General features: G+C 37.9%; 1 protein-coding gene across 6 annotated transcripts in view; it reads left to right on the forward strand.

The window, feature by feature from the left end:
- LOC140340406 (transcriptional enhancer factor TEF-1-like) overlaps positions 1–13,013 on the forward strand; it is a 55,723-nt gene that overhangs the window by 18,674 nt on the left and 24,036 nt on the right. For 4 of the 6 annotated variants that reach the window (XM_072425587.1, XM_072425590.1, XM_072425588.1 and 1 more), the window contains exon 2: positions 4,645–4,913. In XM_072425587.1, coding sequence (XP_072281688.1) covers positions 4,712–4,913 — 202 coding nt within the window. In that variant the 5' untranslated portion in view covers positions 4,645–4,711. Of the gene's footprint in view, positions 1–4,644; positions 4,914–13,013 lie in introns of those variants that run through there. The other 2 variants (XM_072425591.1, XM_072425592.1) reach the window with 1 other exon arrangement.

A 13,013-nucleotide genomic window follows, 5' to 3' on the forward strand; every position in this document is an offset into this window, starting at 1 on the left:
GTTAGATACATTTATAGGACAATCAGTTATTGGCCATAAATATGCTATTTTTTCAATATACTGTTTTTTTAGTATATTATATTTATCTATATAGTATATTATATGCATTAGTAAATAGTTTCAATAAAATATTACAAATATGTCAGTGCCCATGACCTACAAAACATGAGTGTAGATTTAGCCATAAATCCCCCCCCCCCATCCATATTCCACCTATCGCCTTGGCACCAAGTGGGGAAGAGACCCTGTGGGGGAAGAAAGGGGACTTTGTCAACTGTATTATTTTGCAAAGTACCCCCAAAGTTGAAAAGCCGTGTTAGGTAGAGGAAGGTCGTCACAGTCATTGCCATCCATTTGCCATCCATTTCCTGGCCACCCAAACTGCATTTCTGGATGAGGTTCTGGTAGAAATTTAAGGAGAACCCCAGATATTTGTTTTCATCTGTGTTTTTCCTATGATAAAATTTTTTTTACCAAACTGAAACACATTCTTAGCAGAGTAAGGAAGGGGTATATCCCAACTATACATACGCTTGCTTAAGGGAATTATATTAGCTATTAGGTTGATAAATGTAATATAGATCATGTCTAACTCAAAGCTGTGGACAGAATACCTGTTTCAGCAATTCTTCACTTCAGCAGAAAACACGTCTCTACATAAAAATTACATACTTCAGGACAGGACTAGTGGTTCTACAAGGCAGGAGAGGAGGTACTCAATTTGTGTAAATAGATAGCCAACAACAAAATTGGTTTTCCAATTTGAAAAGTTAAGTTCCAAAGGTAAATTTTATTATTTACACTAATCAACACAATGTTTACAATAATTTGCCTTGTTAAATATTTTTGGTTTGGTTAGGCTTTTTAATCTCTTTATAATGTTTCTTTTCTTGGCACTATCTTCCTGTCCTGGTGACACACTCCCTCCTATTTCTTTTACAGGAATCATAGGGATAGGAAATGAGGGAGCATTTTTCCATTTAATGTAACAATGTAACAAAAAAGTTTTTACAATATGACTTAGTGTATGTATGGTGGTAAGAGTAGTTAAGTTTAAATATATTGTTTTTATATATGTATATAAAGTGAATGTACTTTTTTCATATCAGTAGCACTTTTGACAGCTCTTAAAATTGTATCTGTACTCTGTTAGAAGGGTGTCTGTGCCCCATTCCTGCCAGCGGCTCTAATGACACGGTCTCATTCCACACCTGCTGCAGACTGGCAGCCTGACAGACCCACTCCATGTAGTTGAGGTCAGCTTGTCCTTGTATTCCAAGAACTGCCCACCAGCAATCAGAAGACTGTTTTGTGGCATTGTGTGGGTGGAACAACACAAACAAGTGTCTTTTTTTTATGCTAAATTATAAACCTTTTAATTGAATTTTTGTATTTGTGATTGTACATATACAGCATTTTCTGTTTGTACATAAAGAGGAAATTAGCTGGTCATCATATTGATTAGGGATGCCTGACTCCAGAACACTGCAGAGCTGTTTGTAATTTTTAGGTATCTCCGAAGACTTGGTGTTTAAATCTATCCAGGAGGACAATGCCAGTTTAGAACTCAATGCTGTGAAGTTAATAATCAATAAATATTCCTTTGTCTAGTAAATCAAGAATCCAGTGTATGTCTGAAGAATCCTGTGTTGTAACCAGAGGGGACGCCGGTAAACAAACTCGATGCATCTCCGCAATGAGTTACAAAAATAGCAGGGAAGGCTTCAACATAACAGCAATGACTTTAGAAGGTTTACTCTAATGTAGTCATTATATAATATTTTTTTTGTTTTTTTTAGAGTAACACGGTTTATAGCCCTAAGCTGAAAATTTCCCAGACTTGCCATTTTTGTTTATACATTTATAGGGGTCAGCAGACAGATACCGAGGGAAAAAATAGAAGGGTCTAAAACCTCTCCTGATTAGTTCTCCTCATCAACCCTACTTCCCCCTTTCAATAAAATAACGATGATCATTTAAAATAGCTTTCAATAATAGAGAAATGAGTACTGCTGACAATGAAAGCACCCCAATAAGGCAAATAACATGTTGGGAAATCCTGTCTGTTCCTCTTTAAAAGTGATTTTCTCCTGTTCTCCGCGCAGAAGACAGATTCCTTCACTGTATATAAACCACATGTGTATGTTTTGAATAACAATGCTCAGATCTCTACCAGTCTTCAAGGTCATTCAATATAAAGTTAACCTAAATCACCAAAATTTGCTGTGATGACCATCATCCCCTGCTTTTGTCTGTAGCTACCATTTTTATTTTTTTAGCTAGATACTCCTCAAATACAGGTAAGATGTTTTTCTCTTTTTTAGTGAGTATTTTTATTTGCTATGACCACAATAGCTTGGATCTGACCCATAAGCAAAATACAGGTCTGTGATGTTGTAAAAAGTTATTGGGTATCAGTTGGGAGTGTGCAAAATTGTATTGACTCCGACATCAGTGGCTGAACATGTGGTCTATCTTTGACATGACATTATTGTAAGAAGATTCTGCAAATAACTAGTATAAAGTATAATATAGTAAGATCGTTTTCTGGATTCAGGAGATTTCACAAACTAAAAGAGCAGTGGTTATTAAACTTTTTGGGTCATGGACATGCACTGATTTGTCCAATTCCATAATTTGGAACCCAAATAAATGGACAGGTAAATGGAGTTAATGGACAGTTTTACATAAAGGATGGCATTGCATTTTCTACAATAAACCCAACTTTAAAAAAGCCTGTCTGCAGCCAGGGTTCCCAAAATACACATGACCTTAGCTCTTGCAAGCAAGTACAACACCATCTGTATAAAATGTATCATACTTCACCTGCTTGAATTTAATTCCTAGTATATACTTTTTGTTTGATTGTTGTAAATTGGGAATATAGGTTATACTTGTTGAGAGCACTGCTTTGTACAAGGGATCTTTGGGAGTTCTAAAATGGCTCAAAGGGGGGGTGCACACTGCAGGTATGAATTTATATGTTATGGTTCATTCTATACCTGATAGCTTTGTTTAAAAGGAAACAAAGAAAATTGTACTCAAGAAAAAAACAAAGAAAACGTTTGAGATTAAAGCTCCTTAAACACTTCTGTGACTTTCCCTTGCACTAATGTATATTATTTCTTTGAGCTGTACGTATTTAGAGGACTGCACAGCACTTTCAGAGAGGATGAAATTCTTCATGTGTGTTTAGAATGTCTCACCTTTGTGTTTGCCATATTGCTTTATATTTATTTAGGGTGCTTGAGTGTCAGAGTTAGGCTGGTCATAGATGTCAGATGAAGAATGTTTCTGGAAAAATGGTCCAGTCTTTAAAGAAAATGCCATGGCAAAAAAAAAATAAAAATTCAGTACAATACGTTTGTTTTGTCACGTCTCTTCAAACTGTTCTTTTCTGGACTATAGAACATATCCTCACACTTCATCTATATTACATAAGGGTGAGGTATCGCTAGGTCAGCCACTGCAGTGCTCAACCCAGAATTATTTTCAAGAAATTTTAGGTGGGTGGCAGCCCCTTTATTGTGAACAAACTCTTTGGTAACCACCCAAAAACAGCCGGGTGGGTGCTGAAAAGTGCCGGGTGGTGTGCCCAGCTAAAAGTGCCTGGGGAGAACCCTGCACTGAATGTATTTTGGTACTGCAGCAATGTTTGCTGGCTGGTATTGATATCTCAGTAAACTATATTTCTAATAATTGTTTTTACATGTAGATAAAGGCAAAAAAAAAAAAAAGATTAACAAAGAAATATGTAATATTTGTGACAGTCTATGTATGCAGTCAAGAGATTACATTTCATTTGTAAGCTTTATTAATCAAGGTGCTTTGTAGTTGGTATGTATGCAGGTGTATTGTCTTCAACCCCTCTATACTGTAATATTGCATTGTGTAAAATCTTGGGAATTTATAAATAAAAGATAATATTAATTGGGGATGGGGTGACTCCTATTGGTCAGTTAAATGGGGCCAGTTATTTTTTTTATTTGATGTCATATTGCCCGACCAATGGTTGTTGAGACCAGTATGATAAATATTTTCAGTATATAGCAGAGTTTAAAACATTGATCTGTTCTACAAGTGGAACTGAGCACAAAAGAACTATTGACAATAAACGATTCTGGGCTGGTTTCAAACTAGTTAAATAAAATGAGGTCTTCAACCAAAGTTGTCAAACAGCCCGAGCTTCTCATTAAATCTTTGTTAAAATTTAACATCACAAGCTAGCTTGCTGCAATTTCTTCAGGCAGTTAAACATTGAAGCGCATAAGTGTACTGCCAAAAGTTGACAGGTGTGCTTTTGTTTTTTGTCAGTTATTTTACCTGCATCCCTATTGAGGGAAATTTACTGCTGTTTAAATGATCCTCCTGTTTACTGTCAGCTTGGGGGTATCTAACATGCGACCTTCTGATATGTGAATATTGCATGACCTAGCTAAAAATGGCAAGATTGGGCTACTGTCTTTTGCGTTTTCAGAGTGATTTGGGTATATTTGGCTCTGCTGGTAGTACAAAATAGTCTTCAGGCATGTTTGTGAGTGTCATTGTGTTCCCTTTTTCTTTCTTTTTTTTTTTTTTGTGTGCTTATGTTGCTTTTTATTGATAGGTTCATGTATTAATATTGGTTAATTTTCTCTTTTACAGCAGTTGGTGAGTTCTTCTTTGTGGGGTGAGGCTTGGAGGAGCCTCTCCTTTCCCTCCCATATCAAACATGGACCCGAACGGTTGGAGTGAAGCCGGCAGTCCGGCAGAGAGCACAGGGGACTTGGGAGACTCTATGGAGAAGAGTCTAGACAATGACGCAGAAGGAGTATGGAGTCCAGACATCGAGCAAAGTTTCCAGGAGGCATTGGCAATATACCCACCATGTGGGAGGCGCAAAATTATCTTATCAGATGAAGGCAAGATGTATGGTGAGTTCTCTTAAAAATAAATAAATACAACTGTTATTTCTGGACTTGGAGGAAAGCTGCTGTGTTAGATCAAGTAACTTCAGTGCCGAATGCAAAGTGTTGAAAAATGAATGGAGTGGGTTGAAAGGGGTTGCTAAATCAGCCCTGAGTCATCAGGAGTGTTTTCTTCTGTATGTATGTTTGGAGTTCTTCTAGGTCAGGCATATTTAAAATAACACAATGCATTAACATCAACAACACCCACATGGTTGGTGCTAGGAGGTACAGTAGGGTGCTGTACATGGATTCCATGCTAAGCTTCATGACTGAAACATCTGAGACCCAATAATAGATGGAAATGGGCCAGGGGCAGTTAACTAAGTAGGAATGGGATGCACGTTTCAGGATTTCAACCTGCCTGTCAAGCTTTTCTTTTCCATATTATGTCTCACCTGGAGGACTTCTGGTCCTCCTGGAAATTGTAGAGGATCTTTCCAAAGTGAGAGGATATTCCCTTTTTGTCAGCTGTCATCAGAACCCCAATTCACTCTCTGGAAGATTTCCCAATACTTTTAGACTCTAATGACAATTGTCATCAGTGTGGGGACAAATACAACAATAGATTTTCTAACCCTTGATGATATGACTATATTTAGGAAAAAAGTTTTGGGCTTTACAAACTTTTAATCACAGTCCAAATGTTTTTGTAATGAGACAAAAGCGGCACATTTCATGCATCTGCGTTCACACTGTACCTCTGGATTGGTTTACAGGACCTGCACTTTTCTCTGAATGTTTCTAGTTTACATTAGGAAGACCTGTTGCTTGACCTGTGTCTGGGCTGCCTTCTCTTCTCCACCTGGCATGGGTGTGCCCTGTGCTGGAGCTGCTGTTTATTGGTGTCTGACTGTGAGAGACCTGGAGTTAGCTTTTGTTGTGTAATCCCCTCATAGTCCCTCTCCTCCCACCCTTCCTTTCCCTCTCTCTGACTTTCTAGGGGGTCTGATTCCAGTAAATCAAGCTTTTGCAAGGTCACATGGAAAGAAGACACCAGGGGGGTGGGGGGTAGTCAGGCTGGAGAGAAGGGGGAGGAGGTGGTGGTAGATGAAATCTGATCTTGGTCTCTGCCTGGCAGGACAAGCTCCAGTGTGTTTGGAGGGATGGTGGGGGAGTAACACATACAGACCTAATCTATTACAAGCCCTGCAATGAAGAATTGCAGAGTATGGTTAACCCGCTCAGCACCTGGCAGTACTTAAGACACTGTAAATATGTTCACTCAACTATACAACTTGCAAGAACAATTTTTCCAAATGGTGTAAGTGATTTGCTTTTAACAAATTTGTAAAATTCCAGTGCTGGAAAACATGTATTGTTATGCAATTTGCCATAACCGATTGATAACTCCATGCTAATGAGGCATTCTTTAGAAAATAAGCTTTCTTGCCTCAGGTAATTTATTAATGGAGTAAATTCTTGAAAAATCTATAGATTACTGGATTGCAGGTAAACCTTTCTGATTCCTTTAGACTTGTCATTGGATTTGATGTATTTTTATGCACTGCAACAGAAAAAAAATATATATGTATGTAATTTTTTTTTTAAGTGTTAAATGGGACACTCATTATCTGTTACATTAGTGCAGCACAATGGAATGGACAGGTCAGAATGACTACTCAAACAAAGAATTAGGATTTACCATACAAAGCTAGCATCTCACTGATCAAGCTGACTGCTGTCCATGACACAACCAATGCTCAGTTAGTGCTTTGGTCTGAAATATAGTTGTTACAGTAATGGCCCAGTTCACAGCAATGACTATATCATGCATTCAACAAGTCATTCATTAAGTAGAATTGACCTGCAATGCAACCCTTCCAATCCTCATGACACTGTGGCCTTTAGTAGGGCTTTGTAAAGGGTGCATTATTTTTAAATTCAGCAAATTATAGCAACCATTTATTTGAGCTTTCACACCAGTAGCTTTCAGGTGCATTGAATTGCTAATGAAAGAACATGGCAATATGCCCTATGGCTTTAGTTCACATAGCATAGAGTTTGCTAATAAATGGGACATGTTGTATTTAACACACTCAAATATGTTTTAACTTGGTGTCCAGTAATGCACTTATGAAATCATTATATTGGGAGCACAGAGGTCACTGACAGATACACAATACATCTATCTAGCTCAAAGAAATGTCTCTATACAGTGAATGCTAATTTGGAATAAGACATGATGAACTTCTTAGTGTAAATATGGCCAATTCAATAATGCCGACTTTAAATTTTTTTTTTTGAGGAAATTCCATAACCCTACTAATTTGATATGCATAAAAGTCAATGGTTCCTATATATGGTCAATGCCCCTGAACATAGTATTGCCCTCAAATTGATTTGAAAGTTGGGGGGCATGGGTTTCTCCTATAAATCAAAGTTTTTACAGGAACATTTAAGATCAATACCATCCCAGTGCTTTGATCCACATGGGTTTCCACAGGGTTTTTATGCCTAGTGAGGGCGGGAGGGGATCATGTTGGTCCCTCATTTTAAAAGAAAATCTGTCAGAACAGTTTACTGGGAAAAGTAAAGTATTTTTTCACTGTTTTGTAGAAACCGGGCGCTATAAAGTTAAGTGTATGGTATGTAGTCTTTTAGCTGTGTTATCTGGTATCCTTTAATATGGAGGCTTCCAGATATCTGGCTACTTGGAAACAGTTTTTTTTAAGCTAAAAAAAAAAAACGATTTTTTTTGTATACTAAAAAAAAACTGGCACACATGATTGCACAAATATAAACAAATCCCTCGGCTATAATAAAAAAATAATAAAATGTTTCTCTGAATGAGCCTTTATTTGCAACATTCTACCCCATGCCTCATCTTTGTCACTAGCATCTGGTGATTTTTCTACCCCTTATAAAGGGTTTGCCCACAACATAGTGGCCTCTATTGTGTAGTAACAATCGGAGTAAAAGTATTGCCTGAAGGAAATCCTCTATCGGTCCCCCCCCTTCCTTTACTCTTGTCACGAGTCAGGATTAGGACATGTGACTACGGTGAGGTCTTTATTCTCCATTTCTAAATTGATTCACATTCTACAATTCTACAGTGCCCTTCCACAACTGGCTTGCATGCCAGGAATTCCAGCATAGCTGGCCACATTTGTTCAGATTCACTGAATTACTTCAGAGTGAAGCACATGTGTCTTCCAGATGGGGCTGTTCTCTGTGAAATTGCATATGGAAGATGGATGGGGACAGAAGGGAGGGAGAAAAGACGCAGCATGTTCTGGTTATGTACAGTGCTGCGTCCTTGGACGTGTCCATACAATATACAAGGGGGTTACTGTCCTGTTGGAACAAACTGCTGAGGAGACAGAAAGAATGGCAGGTCTGAGGGACGCTCTGTTCTCCCTTGGCACTTTGGGAGAAGCTTGCCTTTGTTGGTCAGAGAGCCAGCTAATTTTTGTAGTGACTTAATTATAAGTGTCTGGTAAACAGACTGTAGCTTTTCTCAACCTTTCAGCTTTTTTAATTTATTATCTGACCTGGACATCCCAGGTGATTCAATGTTGTATTGAATCTGTTATATAATCTATTAAAAACAGCCTTAATTCAATCTAATTGGCAGCTGTAATTTGTTTAAAATAAAAGTTATATATGTGTATACCTAAATGTAGGTATAGATTTTTTTAACTCATTTATTATTTTTTTTTTTTCTCAAAAGTTCTGTTACCAAGTGAATCAGCTGCACACAGAGTAATGATGTCATTAGTGGAATTATAGGGGTTGTCATTGCTGATCTTTTTCTGAAATTGCTAGTTGCCTCTGTTATGTGGCCTCTTTGGCCTTAATACTTTGAGTTGCTGACAAGAACCACACATGCATACCAGGGAAGTCAGAGAAAAGTCAGAATCTGCACACTAAAACAGTGTTAGAAATAGGGTTGTTAGTAATGGGGTAACCAGCATTTCCAGTGGAGCGCAGCAATGGCAGCCCCCATGTTTATCACATGACCAGTTTCCATTAGAGCAATTTGCATTGCAGTAGCATGGTAAAATGCATTTTTTTGCTCATTTGAACATGAATGGACTGTCTCAACACAACAACCATTGTGGCATTAAAACATAGGTGGTCTTCATTTTTTAACACATCGCAATTGTGAATGAGCTTCTAAGTTGCTTATGTGCAGTACTAGACGTTTTCAGTCCCACAGTACCACTGTGTTAAAAGCTGCCATCTATAGGCAGAATAGAACCTGTCTGCTGCCTGATGCTGCAAACAAATACCCTTGCTCCCTTTGTTTCTCTCTGCAGTTGTCTGACACACTCTGCCTACTGAACAAAAACTGAGCTAAACTCATGCTCCCCGCTCTGGCTGTGATTTAGGAGAGGGCATGTAGGACCACTGATGAGAGATCGCTGCTTCCGCAGAGATATCAAAGACCCCACTCTGCTGGTAGAATGGAGACTATTCTAGTTAGGATGTGGCTGCTGTGTAAAGAAAACGTTTAACATCTTTTTGTTTTGATGCTGATTTTTATTTAACATTCAGTTGGACTGCACATCACCTTACCATATGTGAAAGTTGAGAGCTGCTAAATTGGTAGAAAAGTTTTCAAGTGTATTTGTAAATGAAATTTCCAAAAGGAAGTTTTCAGTGTATGTTCCTAGCATGGCCAACCATTGGCATTTTGTGGGATGGTTCCGTACATTCTTCTTATAAAAAGGTTATTTTGGGTTGTACTGTTGTACAAATCTAGCATTACTTAAGAAAAAGATTGTTTCCAGCGACATAATTGAGTGTCTGTACACTGATAAAGTGTCCTAATACACCATCCATATGCGCAGACTCATTATTGGGTATACTTGTCAGGACATGCACACAGCCCTCAAGGACGTTTCTAATATCATATTCTCCCTCCTGTCTTCCTCACTCCATAAGCAGCTGCCTCTTTGCCCATCCCTAGTTACGCCTTCGAGTGCCAGTTTAATTAGTATTGAAAATACAAAGATGAGGCTTTTGTCTTCCTTGTGTTTTACTGTGGTTTTATGTTGCCCAAACAGCTGGGGACAGCTGTAACATCTCATTTTATACACTAATCTTCCAGTTTGCTGCCTGTTTAGGATCTCATTATTAATGTTTGTAGCAGTCATACTCCTTATATTGCCTGTAGTAAATTATTCTGGTAAGGGGCTCATATTCCTCATCCTGCAAGGGAATGTCTGCATAATACATATTTACATTGCTGCATCATGTATAGCATCATGTACAGCTTGATGATTTGAAGACAAATGATTGTTTTAGGAAGCTGATATTGGAATACTTTTATGCCTTTTGCAGGATTCGCACCAAGGTGACCTGAGCTGACTATAGATATTACTGTTTTATAACGGTTTCGGAAAAAAGACCTTAATTTCAAATTTATTGAACAAAAACTGTTACTATACTTCCGTACCACTGCAACGTGAACTCTAAATTGGTGCTGCATTTTGTTGCTTAGAAAGAGGATTGGTGTTCCAAAAAGTAGGCCTCATTTACATTTGTCTTTTAAAATGAAAGGTAGATTTTTTATCGAAAAAAATAAAATAAAAAATATATTTAACTTTTGTTTTGCAAAGCAGTATGTAAAAGAAAAAAAAAACATGATAAAGCTTTTAATAATGCAATTATCTATCTAAAATGTTGGCTTGTATATATTAGAAAGCTCAGTTTTAGGCAAGTATTACTCTACCTTTGACCCATCCAGCTTTTTTTTCTCATTTTTCTTACTGTCCTGGTTCCTTGCTGGGACCACTAATCTAGCATTACAAATAGGCCTGCAATAGCCAGTGCCCTTTAATTGCTGTGAACTGGCATCACTGTTGTTGAATCCATGGGGTAGCCAAAAGGTAGTGTCCATGTCACGCATTCAGTGACGTTTGAAAGGACCCCCCCGTAAACAGAAGTCTTTGAACCAAGGCATGTGACCACAACTTTAGCGATTTTGTAGCACCATTGTACACATGCTAAATTTTCAAGCAAGACAAACTTTTATGCATTATTAGTTTTACTTAACTGCAACATACTGGGTAGCGATAGCTGGTTAGAGCTGTGTGCCCTGCCAGTAAAACATACTATACACTCTGACCTTCAGCAGAAGATCTGTAATCCTTCCAAATTTATAGAGAGGTTGATTGATGTTTCCATTATGGAGGCAAATAATGTTAATCATTTATCTTCTTTCACCACTTTGCGTAGACTTACCTGCCCTATTTCCCTCTCCCCTATTTGCACACATTTCTCCTCCATCTGCCTAATGGCGTTTATGCGTGTCAGTTAAATAAACTATAGGCTGGTCGCGCCCTCACCTATGTATGCAATTTTTTGTTTTGTTTTCATTATCTATGTAATCCTCTTTTTTTTTTTTTCTTCTCCCTCCCCTGGTTGGCTGTCACATGTCAGTGGTGAAGCAGTGAAAATTCTAGACACACCCTATAGCTGGCAGGTGCTGCCTTCTAACTGTTAAGCCCATGAATGCACAAGCAATGGCCTTTGACCCCTGAAGCAGCTGTCATGCCTTGCAGTAGTTTCCTTTTAACACCAGGCATGCCCATTTCCTTGAATTTCAGACTTTTCCCTCCTGCCTAGATCTCTCCCCAAACCCCCTCCTTTACCCCCCCCCTCCCTCCCTCCAACAACTGTCTTTTCTATCCCAACTGGGACAAGCTGCTCATGAACTTCTTCCATAAACTTCTTTCACGAACATGAATCAGCAACAGTTTAAACTTGAATTCAACTCCTCTTAACACCTCTGCCTCCCCTAGATTTTTCTTTCATTTCCCATTTTCTGGTTGGAATTTTGAAATTCCTCAATGACTTTCAGTATCTGAAAGATTATTTATTTTCTCAGTGTGACCTGTAAAATAACAAGATCATTTCAGTTATTCTCTTTGCTTAAAGTGCCTAGAATTTAAGTATAACTTACATTAAAGGGTCAGTGCAGAAAAAACTATTTTTTTTTATATTTCATAGAAATGGCAAAGGTACTAAAAATAATTATTTAAGAATTACTTGTGCCAGAGGCAGCCTATAAAGTATATTGCAGTCCTTTTTGGAAAGAATGTTTGTCAAGCTGGTGACTATTTCACTGTAAGCTGTATCTGATTTACATATCGCCCTTTTTTCTTTCTGTATACACTTGCTCATTCCTACAGCCCTGCATGTGCTGGAGCTTGTGTTACTGCAGAAGAGACCTAGCAGCCTGTCCAAAACAACATTACTTTTTAGTTTAACTATTGGTATTATTAACTTGTATGTATTTAGCGCTGACATATTGTGAAACGCTTCATTAAATCCATAGTCATGTCATTAACTGCCCCCCATAGGGGCTCAGTCTAGTTTACTTATCATAGCCAGATGTCATTAACACAGTCTAAGACCAATTTTTGAGGGGAAGCCAATTAACCTAACTACATGTTTTTGGTATGTGGGAGGAAACTGAAGTGCCCAGAGGAAACCAGCTAAAACACAGGAACTTAATGCCAATAGTTCCATTTTAAAATTACCTCCAGCTGGTGAATAGGGTATTTATATAGATATAAACCTTCCTATTTGTTAATGGTGATCTTGCACAAAGCTTTTCAATTTTAGGATATATATTTGCTAGATTAGCAGAAGGGAAGTAGGAGGTCTTGTGTTATGTGCAGAACAATTGATGGTCCCTGGATATGTTCAATGAACTTGATTTAAACACAGCAATTTACTGAATAGAACATTGTGCGCTAAGAACACAAGAAAAACAGTGATACAAGTTCAGAAAAATACCTAGAGGCAATAATGGGTCTCATGGGACTTTGCTATGGAGCATACAGATTCTTGATACATATAGGAATTCAATTCTAATAATGGGGTAACATAAAGGTACTCCACTGAAATATTCTAGTGCCATGTTTTTGTTTTCCGTAGCGGCTTATTTTAGTATGTGGAAATCTGAGAATGCGCTTCCTGTAGTGTTCCTAAATGGAAATGTTTTTTTCTGTTTGTTCTGTTTCCATTTGTGATCAGTTTAATAAAAATAATCTTACTGATGTAGGTTGTTGGTTGCCTTATCACTCATCATGGTAATTTTTTGAATGTTTT

This window comes from Pyxicephalus adspersus, chromosome 11, assembly GCF_032062135.1.
Source record: "Pyxicephalus adspersus chromosome 11, UCB_Pads_2.0, whole genome shotgun sequence".
NCBI lineage: Eukaryota > Metazoa > Chordata > Amphibia > Anura > Pyxicephalidae > Pyxicephalus > Pyxicephalus adspersus.